Below are 13,383 nucleotides of genomic sequence, written 5' to 3' on the forward strand. Positions count from 1 at the left end.
ACTCACTCATAAGCAGTTTTTAAACATAAAGCAAAGAAAACCAGCCTACAAATCTCAATCCCAGAGAACCCAGACAACAATGAGGACCCTAAAAGAGATATACATACCTAATCTACATGGGTAGTAGAAAAAGACAAGATCTGAGAAAACTGGGAACATGGGGACCTTGGGAGAAGGTTGAATGGGAGGGGAGAGGCAGGGAGAGCAGAGAAAAATGGAGAGCTCAATAAAAATCAATAAAATAGTGGAAAAAAAAGAAGCTTCCTCAGCCTATAGCTGAGCAGCATATAGCCAGGCTGGAAGAGCTATATAGAGAGAGTAGGCAAAGTCAGGAAGACAACATGTAGCTACAAAGAAGACAGATGCCAGATCCTTACCAGTAAGCCACAGCCTCGTGCCGAAACACAGAGTAATAGAAATGGGTTAATTTAAGATGTAAGAGTTAGTTAATTAGAAGTCTGAGATAATAGGCCAAACAGTGTTGTAATTAATATAGTTTCTGTGTTATGATTCAGGTCTGGGTGGCCGGGAAACAAATGAGCAATCGGGAAACAAGCGAACAGCCTCTTGTTACAAATGTATACCTATATAATCCCAGCGTCTGAGATGCTGAGGCCAGAGGACTGCCATGTGTCCAAGGCCAGTCAGGGCTACATAGAGCAATACCTTGTTTTAAAATAACAGAGTGGGTGGGAAGGTGAAGAAGGACCCTTCCGTCCTAAGGATGTCTGGGGACGTGCAGAGCATATGGAGAAGAGCTCTGGGAGAGAAAACAAGTAGGATCCAGAGCTCTTAGAAGAGATAAGGTAAACTGGAATTTATTTCAGCACAAAACCGAAGACAACCCTTGTAGTACTTGAGCTGGGTACAACTGTGATTAGGGCTCTCAGTGTAGTGGAAGAACTTTTTCAAACGTCTCTAAGAACCACTGGGTAGCGGCTTTGCTAATTCCAGGAAAAGGGAAGTCTTTAGGGCTGTGGAAAATGTCAGACACTAGGGCTTCTGGCGTCAAAGTCTTACAAAGTTAGGAGTAAAGATTCCCAGAGCTACCCCTCGGGTGAGCCTGGGAAGAAAGACAGTGACTGGATGAGGAAAAGGAACGGAACAGCAACGTGAACTTAACAGTGCTTCTGAGGTTCAGCTTTCATATCAACTTGTCCTCCTCTTGTCCTAGCAATACAAATGCCAATCTGCAATAATATCAAATGATAAGTGGAACAATAAAATATCTTTATAATGAGGTACAGTATGCAACACAGTATCACGCTAATCAAAATGTCCTTTGAGCTGAATTGCTATCAGTATGTGCCCTTGTGAAGATTGGCACACAGAACACAGAAATACCTTCCCTCCCGCTGAGAACCTAGCTTTTGTTCTGTCTCAGCTTTCTCATCCCAGTGAATAAGCACTCAGCGAGAGTTCAAACCCAAGCCTGACCTTCAGCCAGTCGGCCATGACAATGACAGAAGGGTCTGTGATGGTGCTGAGCAACTCCTTCGTGGCTCTCTTCTTCTCTTCACGGTAATTTTTCTTTTGTACCTAATTTAACATAGAAACAAAAACACTCAGTAGAGGAAACAACCTCTTAGAACTCCAGCATTTAAGATAAAAAACTGGACAGAAGCTTTGACAGCACAGGTAGGAGCCTGGTTTCTGTGACCACTAGTCCAGTCCTCTGTATCATTTTAAATCTCTTTTATCCTTTCAGATACACACAATCTGTAGAAATGCACAGCTTCTATGTTTTTAAAAACAAAACAATCCATTTGACTTGTTTGTTTGGTTTTGGAGACAGGGTTTCTCTGTAGAGCTGTTCTGGAACTCAGGGATCCGCCTGCCTCTGCCTCCACTAGGACTAAAGGCTTTTGAGTAGCACTGCTGGCTTTTGGGTTTTTGGTTTGTTTTGAGAGTTTCTATTCTACCATATTCTTTCACCTGTGCTAGAGGATCCCCAGCTCAAATAAAATATGATGACACCGAGTGCATTTGGTGAACTGTCATTATTCTAAACTCGTATCTATAACATTACTTCATTCAATCACCACAATTAGCTTTTCAAGTAGAAGTATTATTAGCTTTATTACATTCAAGAACACTGATACTTCTACTGAGACAGCCATGTGCCCAGAATCACACTACTATCAAGGTGTGAAGCCGGATCCAAACCAAGACAGACTGCCTTCCACGGCTGTGTTCTAAAGAGCCAGGTTGTTTTTCTAAAGCACCCTTACTGGTAGAAATCATCTTAGCTCCTAGCTTTTTTATTACAAACAATGCTGCAACTACTCCCAAATGGAAGTTGTGACCTTTCATTTTACGAAAATCTAAGACTGAAATAAATAAGAACAATTAAACCATTTTAGTTTTATAGGTTTTATAGGTAAATTATTTCTATGAAGTAACCCAAGAAAACAGAAGTGAACTAATAGTTTTATTATTGTTTTTTATTTGAATGGGGAGGAAGAGTAATAACCTATTAGTGTCTACAGTTTTTCTTTAAATAAGATAAAAATCTATCAAAGTTAAATTTGAGATAACACGCACATAATAAAGTTTAAATGTTATATACCTCTCATGCCTTAGACTTAACAGCATTTTATTATTTTGAGACTTGACTTTTATTTCGTATATTGGTGTTTTTCCAGCCCACAAGTATGTCTGTCGTGTGTATGCAGTGCCTGTGGGGGACTGAAGGGGCCCTCAGATCTTCTGAACAGGGCCATGTGGGTACTGGGCACCGAACTCAGGTCCTCTAAAGAGCAGCAGATGCACACAGGACCAGCCATAGAGCACAGATGGACGAGGTGGATCAGCAGGTACCACAACCACTAGAGAGCATGTGTCCTGTAAGCTCCCAGATCTGTGGCCAGTCGAGAAGGCAGCCCCAACACTGCACATTTCTTAAGAGAAATTAGAAATCTGGACTTTTATTGTCTCAAAATTTAAAATGCAATACAGGTCAAACAAAATACATACTCCTATGGGCCTGGTAGTTGGCAAACTAATTTAAATGAACGCCAGAAATGTCCACTGGTGCTCCACACACAATGGGTGTCACGCTGCTGTTAAAGCTGGGAAGGGACACTGATCCTGAGCCTGTGCTACAGCCAGCTGAAGCCGGAAACAGCCTGCTCTCAACAGTCATCAAAAGTGATCATCAGCTGACCTCACACTATAAAAATAGGAACATTTTGCCTTTCCATCCCTCTGGAATTTTTTCTTCGCCCTTTAGAAGCATACATATAAATATTTTGTATTAGACCACTTTCAAAAGCACATGCTAAGCACAATGTGACAGGATCGGGAAGTTCGCTGAGAGTTTCATAGTAACACCAGACGCTATACCTGTAAAGTTCCACCAACACGACTGTCCAAACATGAGCTGAACAAGATCACTGTGGTGATGTCTTGTTTGTGCTCTAACAAATAAAGCTTGCCTGAAGATCAGAGGGCAGAGCTAGCCACTAGTTAACCATAGACGTCAGACAGTGATGACACACACCTTTGATTCCAGCACTTGGAATCTCATGCCTTTGATCACAGCACTTGGGAGGCACAGGCCTTTAACCCAATACTAGGGAAGTGGAGAAAGGAATATAAGGCGGAAGGAGACAGGATTTCTTGCCCATTCAGTCTGAGGATTTGCAGAGATCCCTTTGGGCTAAGGAACTGGTAGAAGTAAGAAGTCTCTCTAGTGGCTGGCTCCTTTACTTCCCTTATCTTTCAGCATTTAACCCGATACCTGACCAATTATAATTCACACTACACAATTCCAATTGGCATGTAAGGGGGAACAGGGAAAAGCGTACAAGGCCTCAGTCCCATACAAACAACTATAGGCAACTGAGAAAACCCAGGATTAGAAGAGGTGGCCCTCCTCAGCGAAGAATACCCCAAAACTGGCTGTCCAGTGCCGAATAGACAGCCTTGAAAACACATTTACAAGTGACACTGGCTGGACTGAGGAGATTATATTTTGGAATAGACACACATGCATGCAATAACAATTAACAAAAGAGGCCATGAATTTAGGAGAGCAGGGAAGGGCATACAAGGGGGGGGGGGGGTTCTAGAGGGAGCAAAGGGAGAAATGTTGTCATTATAATCTTAAGGCAAGCACAGAAACTGACCTTGAGAGACTCCTTCTTGGTGAGTTTACTCGAACTGGTACTGTCCTTTTCAGAGCCATTGTAAAGTTTAGATTCAGACTGAGATGGAAGTGAAATAAAGGGATGAGAATTAAAACTTACATTTATTTCACATACCACATAAAACGTAACATTACGTTTCTTACACGCTTCCCATTTGCTGCTATGGTTTAAGCAAATGCAGATTTTCATAAAGGTTTTCCCTAGTTGGTATTTGTGTTATGACACACACACAAACACACATGCTCAAAAATTAATCTGCAATGTGAAGTTATTATTTCTAAATTTTATACTCTGTTTCTCAGAACATTTTTTAAAAATATACAATTATTCAGTTATTCGTAGGATAAAAATTGCCAAAGTAGTGTTAAAGTGACCTCTGAAAAGTGCTAAACAAAAAAGGGAAGTTTCTTCAGACCCAACTACCCAACTACCCAACCCCAGTCAGCTTCACAAACTAAGGCTAAGACACTTTAGCTTTCCAATGTTTCAACATCAATACTCCCAGGATCTGTGCCCTCCCACCTTTCATTCTGTCATTAACTATTAAATTATGATTATCATTAAATTATTATTAATGACAAAAATTAATTTAATGATTAATAACAAAATGTAGGTTTTGAGTTTATAGTTAATAGTTATTTAATCTTCATAAAACCTTAAAAAATGAACAGCATGGTTTTATATTCACTTCACATGATCAAAAATCATGTAAGGGGTCGATTAGTCACAATCATTAACACAGCAGTAACCAAAACCCAGGCCTCCAGATCCAGTGCCTGTAGTAATCTTTCACTACGGCACAAGAGCATACATTTGAAAGCCATTTCTATAAATCTTCAAACAACAAAATCTATCTGCTTCTTCAATATCCTATAATGTTTCATTTTTACCACTGTCAGACATAGGAAAACATACTAGCATTCTTAGTAATACTGTTAGTATCAAGGATTACATGGGACTTGAACCAAATAGCAGCTTTTAAATGTTAAACAACCAGACCTGCAGAGTATCATTGACTATAATCAAGGATAAAAACATTTGAATATTATTCAATGATGATGGCCAGTGGACCAGCTGAAGAAAAGGAATGAGTTAAACATTTTTTGATAAATCAATGGAATGAAAATATTACTAAAGTTTATCTATCTTCTCTGTACTAAAAATACTCCTGGTGGTTGGCATGAAATACTTTACAGAAACGAGGAATAGATGAGATTATGTTGATGGTACTAAGGAACAGGGAACAAACTGCAAATACTTTTCAAAACAGAAGACAGAGACCAACCTGGTTAAACTTTTATGCTGCTGACCTACTATTTACAAAGTACTGTGTTAAGCACTGTGTACCTCTTCATTATGTACCACCTCACTTCATGCTTAAAACAACCCTGAGATAGCAGAAGTAACCCTTTACTAATAAGGAGAGGATATCTACAGATTAAATATATTTCCCCAAATCATACAGACACCAAGTAGATAAGCAGGACTTTGTCCCTAATTCTGAGCCTCATGTTCTCAGTAGTCTCACGGTTTTTATTTATTTTCAGAGCTCCTCATACAATGTAGCAACCAGAATCAAATGTAAAACTTCTCCTTATGAAAAAGAGAACATGTGTCCCCAACAACTCCAAGTGACAAGATCTGGTTTGGATTTTAGAAGATAACATTGTCATATGAATAAGCAGACTAGAAGCCTGTCCCGTGAGACTGGTACATCAAGATACACCTTCGGCAGGCTCTGGCAGTACTGTGCAGTCTAGCTGCGGGGAACAATGAGTCAGCAACCATTTTCCTACCCAAACATCACTACGTCAGCTTTCCGAGCCAGCACACTACTTTTCTTAAACTTTGGTATTGGGGTTGAACCTATTATGGCCTCTTGCATGCTAACAACTGCTCTGCTGTAGGAGCAACACCTACAATCCCCCTTTTCTGTTCTTATATTTTGAAAAAGGGCTTTACTAAGTTGCTCAGGCTGGCCTTGAACTTAACAATCCTCCTGCTTCAGCAGGCTCCTAACCAGCTGGAATTCTAGGCACGTTCCACCAGGCCTGATTCTGAATTAATAGACTCAAACATGAACCATCTTTGTTTCTTTGTTGAAGATATTCACTTTAGTAGGCTTATGGCTTTAGAATGCTAGCATGCCTCTCCCCACTACAACTATGGCCTTACAGGCAATGCAACTTTAAGAAGTTATTTATCTCTTAGTTCTTAGTGTCCTAATTAGTAAAATATCCTCATTTACTGCTAACTCACAAGGTTGCTTTGGGAGTTAATAAGGTAACACATATAAAGTGTTTAACATAATACTTGACATACACTCTGACTCAAGTTTCTAATTATATTCTAGATTGCAGATGTAGTTAAAATCCACCTTTCAGAGTAAGGCATTAAGGTACAAAATGTCTTGTGATTTCCTACAGAAACTACAAAACACTACATTCATAAGGAACAATAGTACATCACTGTGATTACAAAGATACTATGGGTTGGAAAGAAACTTTAAACATTGAGGTAAGCATATCTTTTGAAAACAGGTAGTAATAACTTATAAACGTATAAGCAGTTCATAGATGTTGGAGGATCAAGTAAAGGGATCTATCTATATTACAGAAACCCCTTATCCTAGCAACAAGATTCCATTTATCTTACTATGTAAGTTACTCATACTGGCCCTTCCCGTCATGGACATAGGATGATTAAAAATTCATTTTAAAAATGCTGTTTAAGGGATGAAGAGACGTCTTGGCCTTTAAGAGCACTGGCTGCTCTTCAAGAGAAGCAGAGTTCAATTCCCAGCGGCACATGGTGGCTCACAACTCCCTGTAACTGCAGCTCCAGGGAGCCCAAGGCCCTCCTGTGGCTTCTTTCGGCACCTCGCACGTGGTGCACTGGCACACATGCAAAACACCTACACACATTAAAATAAAATAAGTTTTAAAATTTAAATTTGTTCCCCAAAATTACTTAAATAAGAATAAAAACACCTAGGAACAAACTAGCTACTATAGATCTCTTGAAAAATAGCAGGATAAGTGCAATGTTACTAACACAAACGGTTATCCTGCTAAGAGTTATTCTCTCTAAGCTCTGTTTGTTTCTCCAGGATAGGGCCAATGCAGCCCAGACTGCTCCTCAAATCACTACATTTGAGTTGTGTGACAGGGCAGTCACTAGCCACAGGTAGTTATTCAACATGTGAGATGTGCCTAGCTAATATAATGGAGACTTTAACTTCCTATTTAATTTTAAAGATCAACACACTAGATACTCTTTTATACAAAGCACAGGGGTAACAAGGCACATGTCTGTTTTAGGCATTAGTGTACATCAGAGACTGCAGAGTTCGGTTCTGCGGTCCCCTCTCCATTTCTACAAGCTACAATGATGACAAATAGCAGCTGTGCCACATAGGTCTTTGTGCTTATGTTTTATAGCTTCTGAGCAGTAACTCTTTTACACCAAATATTCAACAATTTTGTACTAAGTGCATAAAGACAAGCTTTGCATTTCTAGCATTGGTGCTGATACATTTTTCTTCAATTTTGAAGAACTGCAAGTCATAAGCCGGGTGGTGGTGGTGAATGCCTTTAATTCCAGCACTTGGGAGGCAGAGGCAGGTGGATCTCTGTGAGGTCAAGGCTATCCTGGGCTAAAGAACAGAGTTCCAGAACAGCCAGGGCTACAACACAGAGAAGCCCTATCTCCAAGAACAAAACCACCAGCACAAAAGCAGATGGTATAAAATGCCCAGCAGAGCCCAGCACACAGTACTTGAAAACAGCATCTGCTCATTTTAAGATGAAGGAACTACGAGACAGTGCAGAAGGAAGAAGGCCATTCTTTGGCTTTATCTTACTATTTTTCTTCCTGGAAACAGGCCATAAAAGAAATCTAACACTTCCCTTCACGAAGCAAATGTTCTTCTATCCTTGGAGACACAGAGACACCAAGAATCCCCACAAACATTACCCTCTCTGCTGTTTAGTTTCTGTCCACTTGACACAAACTGGAGTCACCTGGAAAGAAGGACTCTCAACTGAAGAATTACTGCCATCAGATTGGCTTGTGGGAATTTTCTTGATGAATGACCTATATAGGAAGGTCCAGTTCACTGTGGGCAGTGTTACCCCTGGGCAGGTGGTCCAGGGTTATATAACAGAGCAGACTAAACAAGCCAGTAGCCAGTACGCAGCACTTTTTTCCCCACAGTTTCTTCTTCAGTTCTTGCCTCCAGGTTCCTGACTGAGATCCTGTTCTGACTTCCCTCAAAGATTAACTGTGACAGGACATGTAAGCCAAACAAACTCTTTCCTCCTGAGAGCTGGTGGTCAGTATTTTGTCACAACAATTAAAAGCAAACTAGAACATTCTTTCATTTATTCATGTGTGTATTTTATTTATTTATTTATTTATATGGAGCTGGGAACTGAACCTAGAGCACTGCACTCCAGACAAGGAGTGCACAACTGGTTTAGATCTTTAACCCTTTCATTGTTATTTCTGCTCAACCATACTTGTACTCATACAAGTTTCCCTGCTTGTTTCTTTGGGAGAAGGGTTATCTTCACTTCTGAAGGCTTCAACATGACACTTAAGGACGTGGGATGTCCTTCTGTATGTTTTGCTTTTATCGGTTGATGAATAAAGCTATTTTGGCCAATGGTTTAGCAGAGTAAACCCAGACAAGAAATCCAAACATAGAGATAGATGATAGATAGATAGATAGATAGATAGATAGATAGATAGATAGATAGATAGATAGATAGATAGATAGATAGATAGATAGATAGATAGAGCTAGTTAGTTAGTTAGTTAGTTAGTTAGTTAGTTAGTTAGTTAGTTAGTTAGTTGGTGAAGTCAGGAGATGCCATGTAGCAGCTAAAGGAGAAAAGATGCCAGAACCCTTAACAGTAAGCCACAGCTTCATGGCAAAACATAGATGAATAGAAATGGGTTAACTGAAGATGTAAGAGCTAGTTAGGAATATATCTAAGCCACTGGTCAAACAGTATTGTAATTAATATAGTTTCTGTGTCATTATTTGGGTCTGGTCGGCTGGGAAATGAAAGCTGGGAAATTAATGTCTATACTTAGCATTAAATAAATATGTATATTTTGTCTTGTTAATATGCCTTTTATTATAGGGGACTCAGCTACGAACCTTGCAATGAGTAAGAAAAGAAATGCTATATAAATAAGTTTAAAATACCTAAAAAGAGTTTTGTTAAAAGCATGAAGTCTGAGGTATTTCTGAATGGAGCGCCCAGATTCCAGTTTGAGACATCCTGCTGTAGCCCACATACCAAAACCAGTATCACTCTGAAGAGAGCAATGGCTACTAACCAGTACTTTCCAAATACTTAATAGCACCTCAGTAAGTCCGAGTATAGACCTTTATACTTTTCATATATACTACAAGGTTGAGATATACCAACATAAAAATTGTTATGAATACTTACAGGATTTCAGTTCAGTATCTTCACTTTAAATATTGGGAAAATGTACTATTATACATTGGGAACAATAATATGCCTACCTTGCTCTTTGACATTGAAAGTGAAGAATCATCTTTATTTTGAGAAATATCTTCTTTTCCTCTTTCAAAACCTTTGGGGGAAATGCCAATATTCAATTATTACAACTTTTGAATATATAGTCATTATGTTAAAGAGTAAATATGAGCTATTCCATTTAGATATACTTGATATTCATCTGTGCTTATAGAGCTCAAACTACTATGGCTTATTGGCATCTCACTTTATTTCTTTAAAATTAAGGTGGAGCCAAACTAGATTCTGTGTGTTTTTTACAGGGGGTGGGAGCTTGAAGAGATGGCTCAAGGCTTAAGAGCACTTGCTATTCCTCCAAAGGTCCTGAGTTCAGTTCCTAACACCCACATCACGCAACTCATAACTGCTTGCAACTCCAGCCCAAGGGCTCCGTCACTCCCTTCTGGCCTCTGCACCCATACACACATAGCATTCATCAACTCAATCACATGTATACATTAAAAAGAATTAAAAGAACAAAATACAGAAGGGGGTTAAATGGAGGGAGGAAAAAGGGTGTATATCTGGGAAGAGTTGGGGGAAGCCTGGAGGGTAAATATGATCATATAATAGAACTATGTTTTATGCATTGTGAATTCTCAAAGAATAAAAGTGAGTCTTTCAAAAGAATTAACTCAGAAAGAGGCAATCGAGTCCACCAATGTCAAGCTGAATACTGCTTTTGTGCTACTGAACCACTTTACTTGAAACCATCTGCTCAGAGCTTTCCTCCTAGCAAGCTCATTTCTTAATTCCCTATACCCTCTCTCTCTCTTCTGAGACAGGTCCTCGTGTAGCCAAGGCTGGCCTTGGACTTGCTGTGGGGCCAAGAAAGACCCAGAACTTCTGATTTGCCTTGAGTTTACACAGGTTAGTACCACTTCACCCAGTGTATACAGCAATGGGGTGGGGGTCAAAATCAACATCAAGTTCATGCTAGAAATGCTCTCTATTCAGCAAGACATATCCCAGAACTCCAGTGAGCTGACTTCTGAAGTGACAGAAGCATCCAAACTAACTTTTCTCTCTTCCTGTCAAACTGGAGAGATATTCCTGAAGGCAATAAAGAAGGGCGGGAAACAAATTTTCAGTAAAGGATATATCAAAGAGAGGGAAGAAACACAGGAGAGGACATGGGAGGAGATAACAAAAGAAGGAAGAAAAGGAGGGGAAGAAAGAGGCAAGAAAACTCAATCAATCAACCAACCAACCAACCAGCCCTGGTGTGAGGCATGTGCCCACAGTACCAACTATTTTATTCAGATATCTTTACTAAATTAAATTTGTAGTATGAGAAAATACTTCTCTAGAAAAAGTAAAAAGTATTCAGTTCTAATATAGAGAAGGGGAAATTTTCATAAATGCAACACGGATTTTTAGATGAAAACTTACAGGAATTTAGAACTTAAATATAAAAGTACACTAAAAGCTACAAAATTAAAGTAGAAATTTTAAAAATGTATTCGAAGCTATAAATATAGCAATAAAGAATTCTCGATACTAATGACTAACATAACTTCAAAGAACCTCTAAATATACACAGGATATTTCTGTGCTAATTTTGCTCTCATGAATAGGCTTCAATTTCTCCACCAGTATTGTTCTAGTCTCAGCTCAATCTACATCAACCCATTTACTATGTTATGAAAATGTCCATCTGCGCCTATATCCATATATTATTTTAAAACATAACATCAATGAAATACAGCTATAAATTAAACACTGTGTATGTGTGATTGCGTGAGTACTCATATGTATGTTTGAATAAATTTCCTGAATGTATGTTCAGAGGCTGATGTCAGTGTCTTTCCAACCACAGGTCTTTCTCTGAACCCGGAGCTTGCCCAAGGCCAGAAGACCCCAGCAAATCTTACTGCTTCCACCTCCCCAGCACTGGGTTTATAGGCATGTTTTATTGTACCTAGTTTTTACCAGCGTACTGGAGATCTGAACCCAGGTCCTCATGTCTTCATAGAGAATAACTTATCAACTGAGCCATCCCCCAGTCATAAAGAAAACTTTAAAAATGCTCTGAGACAATGGGGATGTTCTTTCGGGAATTCACCAAGGCCAGCTGGCCTGAGTCTGAAAAAGCATGGGATAAAACCGGACTTGCTGAACATAGCGGACAATGAGGACTACTGAGAACTCAAGAACAATGGCAATGGGTTTTTGATTCTACTGCACGTGCTGGCTTTGGGGGGGCCTGGGCAGTTTGGATGCTCAACTTACTAAACCTGGATGGAGGTGGGCGGTTCTTGGACTTCCCACAGGTCAAGGAACCCTGATGGCTCTTCAAGCTGATGAGGGAGAGGGACTTGATCAGGGGAGGGGGAGGGAAATGGGAGGCGGTGGAGAGGAGGAGGCAGAAATCCTCAATAAATAAATAAATTTAAAAAATAAAATAAAATAAAAAATGCAAATGATATATAACATTCCAAATGTTAGAAAATGACATTCATGAACCTAGATCACATATTACTTGTTAAATCAAAGAATTCCATTTAATAGAACCTTATACTTTGAACTTGCAAATCATATAATTAGTTTCATATTATATCATATGAATAACTTCCAATTATTTATAATTTTAACTATAATGAGTGAAGTTAAATGCTTTCTAAAATATGCAAATCTGACTACATTTTTTGAATTTCAATTAGAGTTTAAAAAAGCCCTAAAACTAAAAAATTTTCAAATCGCACTCTGGGTTTCCAAGGGAAATTCTAAGGCAGTAATGTAAAAAATTGTTGCCAGCGTTTATACTAGATCTTCTTGTAAGATTGGATAGATCTGAACTCCTAAAAGGGTACAGAATAATCACGCTTTTTAAAAAAATCTGCTGTTTAAGTTTATCAGGACCTTTTCTTTAAAACTTAGGCCATGAAAGTCTATTTATCAGGACCTCTGGGGCTCTGTCAAAAGTATTTAGTAGTGGCCAGGTACGGTGGTGCACACCTTTAACTTCAGCACTTGAGAAATAGAAGCTGGTAGAACTCTATGAGTTTGAGGCCAACCTGGTCTACATAGCAAGTTCCAAGAAAGCCAAGACTGCCCAGGGAGAGCCTGGCTGAGCCCTCAAGTGCCCAGTTCACTGTTCCCTATTATTCATTTGGCAGAAAAAGTTACTGTCTAGAGAGGAGCGAAGCACCTAAACACAGATGGGCAGCCCTGCACTAACTGCTTCTGGTGAAGGTGGAGGAACAGCGAAGAGAGCGAGCGATGGCGTCCAAGCACTGGCACCACCATTCCTTAGCTGTAGACCTTGGATGAGCAAGCAATTTAGCCCAGTGGTTCCACTCGGCTCTAGGGGAGAATGCCATCAGAGTCTAAAGAGAACGCCATAGGCACTCTCTAAAAACAAAACATATTGATACCTTTCCAAAATGTTCTCTTCAAAGCTAATACAAAAGAGTTTCCTAATTACAGTTCTCAAACACAAATTAATCACACACAATTTGGCATTTAAAACAGCTATCATATCCTTTTGTTCTAATGTTTTCACATTTGGAGCAGTCATAGGCTCACAAGAACTCCCTGAATAGAACTCATCCATCATGCAATTATAAATCCATGTCGCTTTATTTATCTTCTATAACTTTAGTTTCTCATCTAAATAAATCTGACATTAGAAAACTGCCTGTCATATTAGTACATAGCGTTTATTTCTAGTAGAA

The 13,383-nt window shown here is 39.3% G+C and overlaps 1 protein-coding gene across 10 annotated transcripts in view; it reads right to left on the reverse strand.

Annotated features, from left to right (window-relative positions):
• Osbpl8 (oxysterol binding protein like 8) overlaps positions 1–13,383 on the reverse strand; it is a 138,633-nt gene that overhangs the window by 40,955 nt on the left and 84,295 nt on the right. For all 10 annotated transcript variants that reach the window (XM_026784483.1, XM_026784481.1, XM_026784479.1 and 7 more), the window contains 3 exons: positions 9,694–9,764; positions 4,131–4,208; positions 1,438–1,539 (listed from right to left, as the gene is read on the reverse strand). In XM_026784483.1, coding sequence (XP_026640284.1) covers positions 1,438–1,539; positions 4,131–4,208; positions 9,694–9,764 — 251 coding nt within the window. The remainder of the gene's footprint in view (positions 1–1,437; positions 1,540–4,130; positions 4,209–9,693; positions 9,765–13,383) is intronic.

Source organism: Microtus ochrogaster, chromosome 24 (assembly GCF_000317375.1).
Source record: "Microtus ochrogaster isolate Prairie Vole_2 chromosome 24, MicOch1.0, whole genome shotgun sequence".
Classification (NCBI taxonomy): Eukaryota; Metazoa; Chordata; class Mammalia; order Rodentia; family Cricetidae; genus Microtus; species Microtus ochrogaster.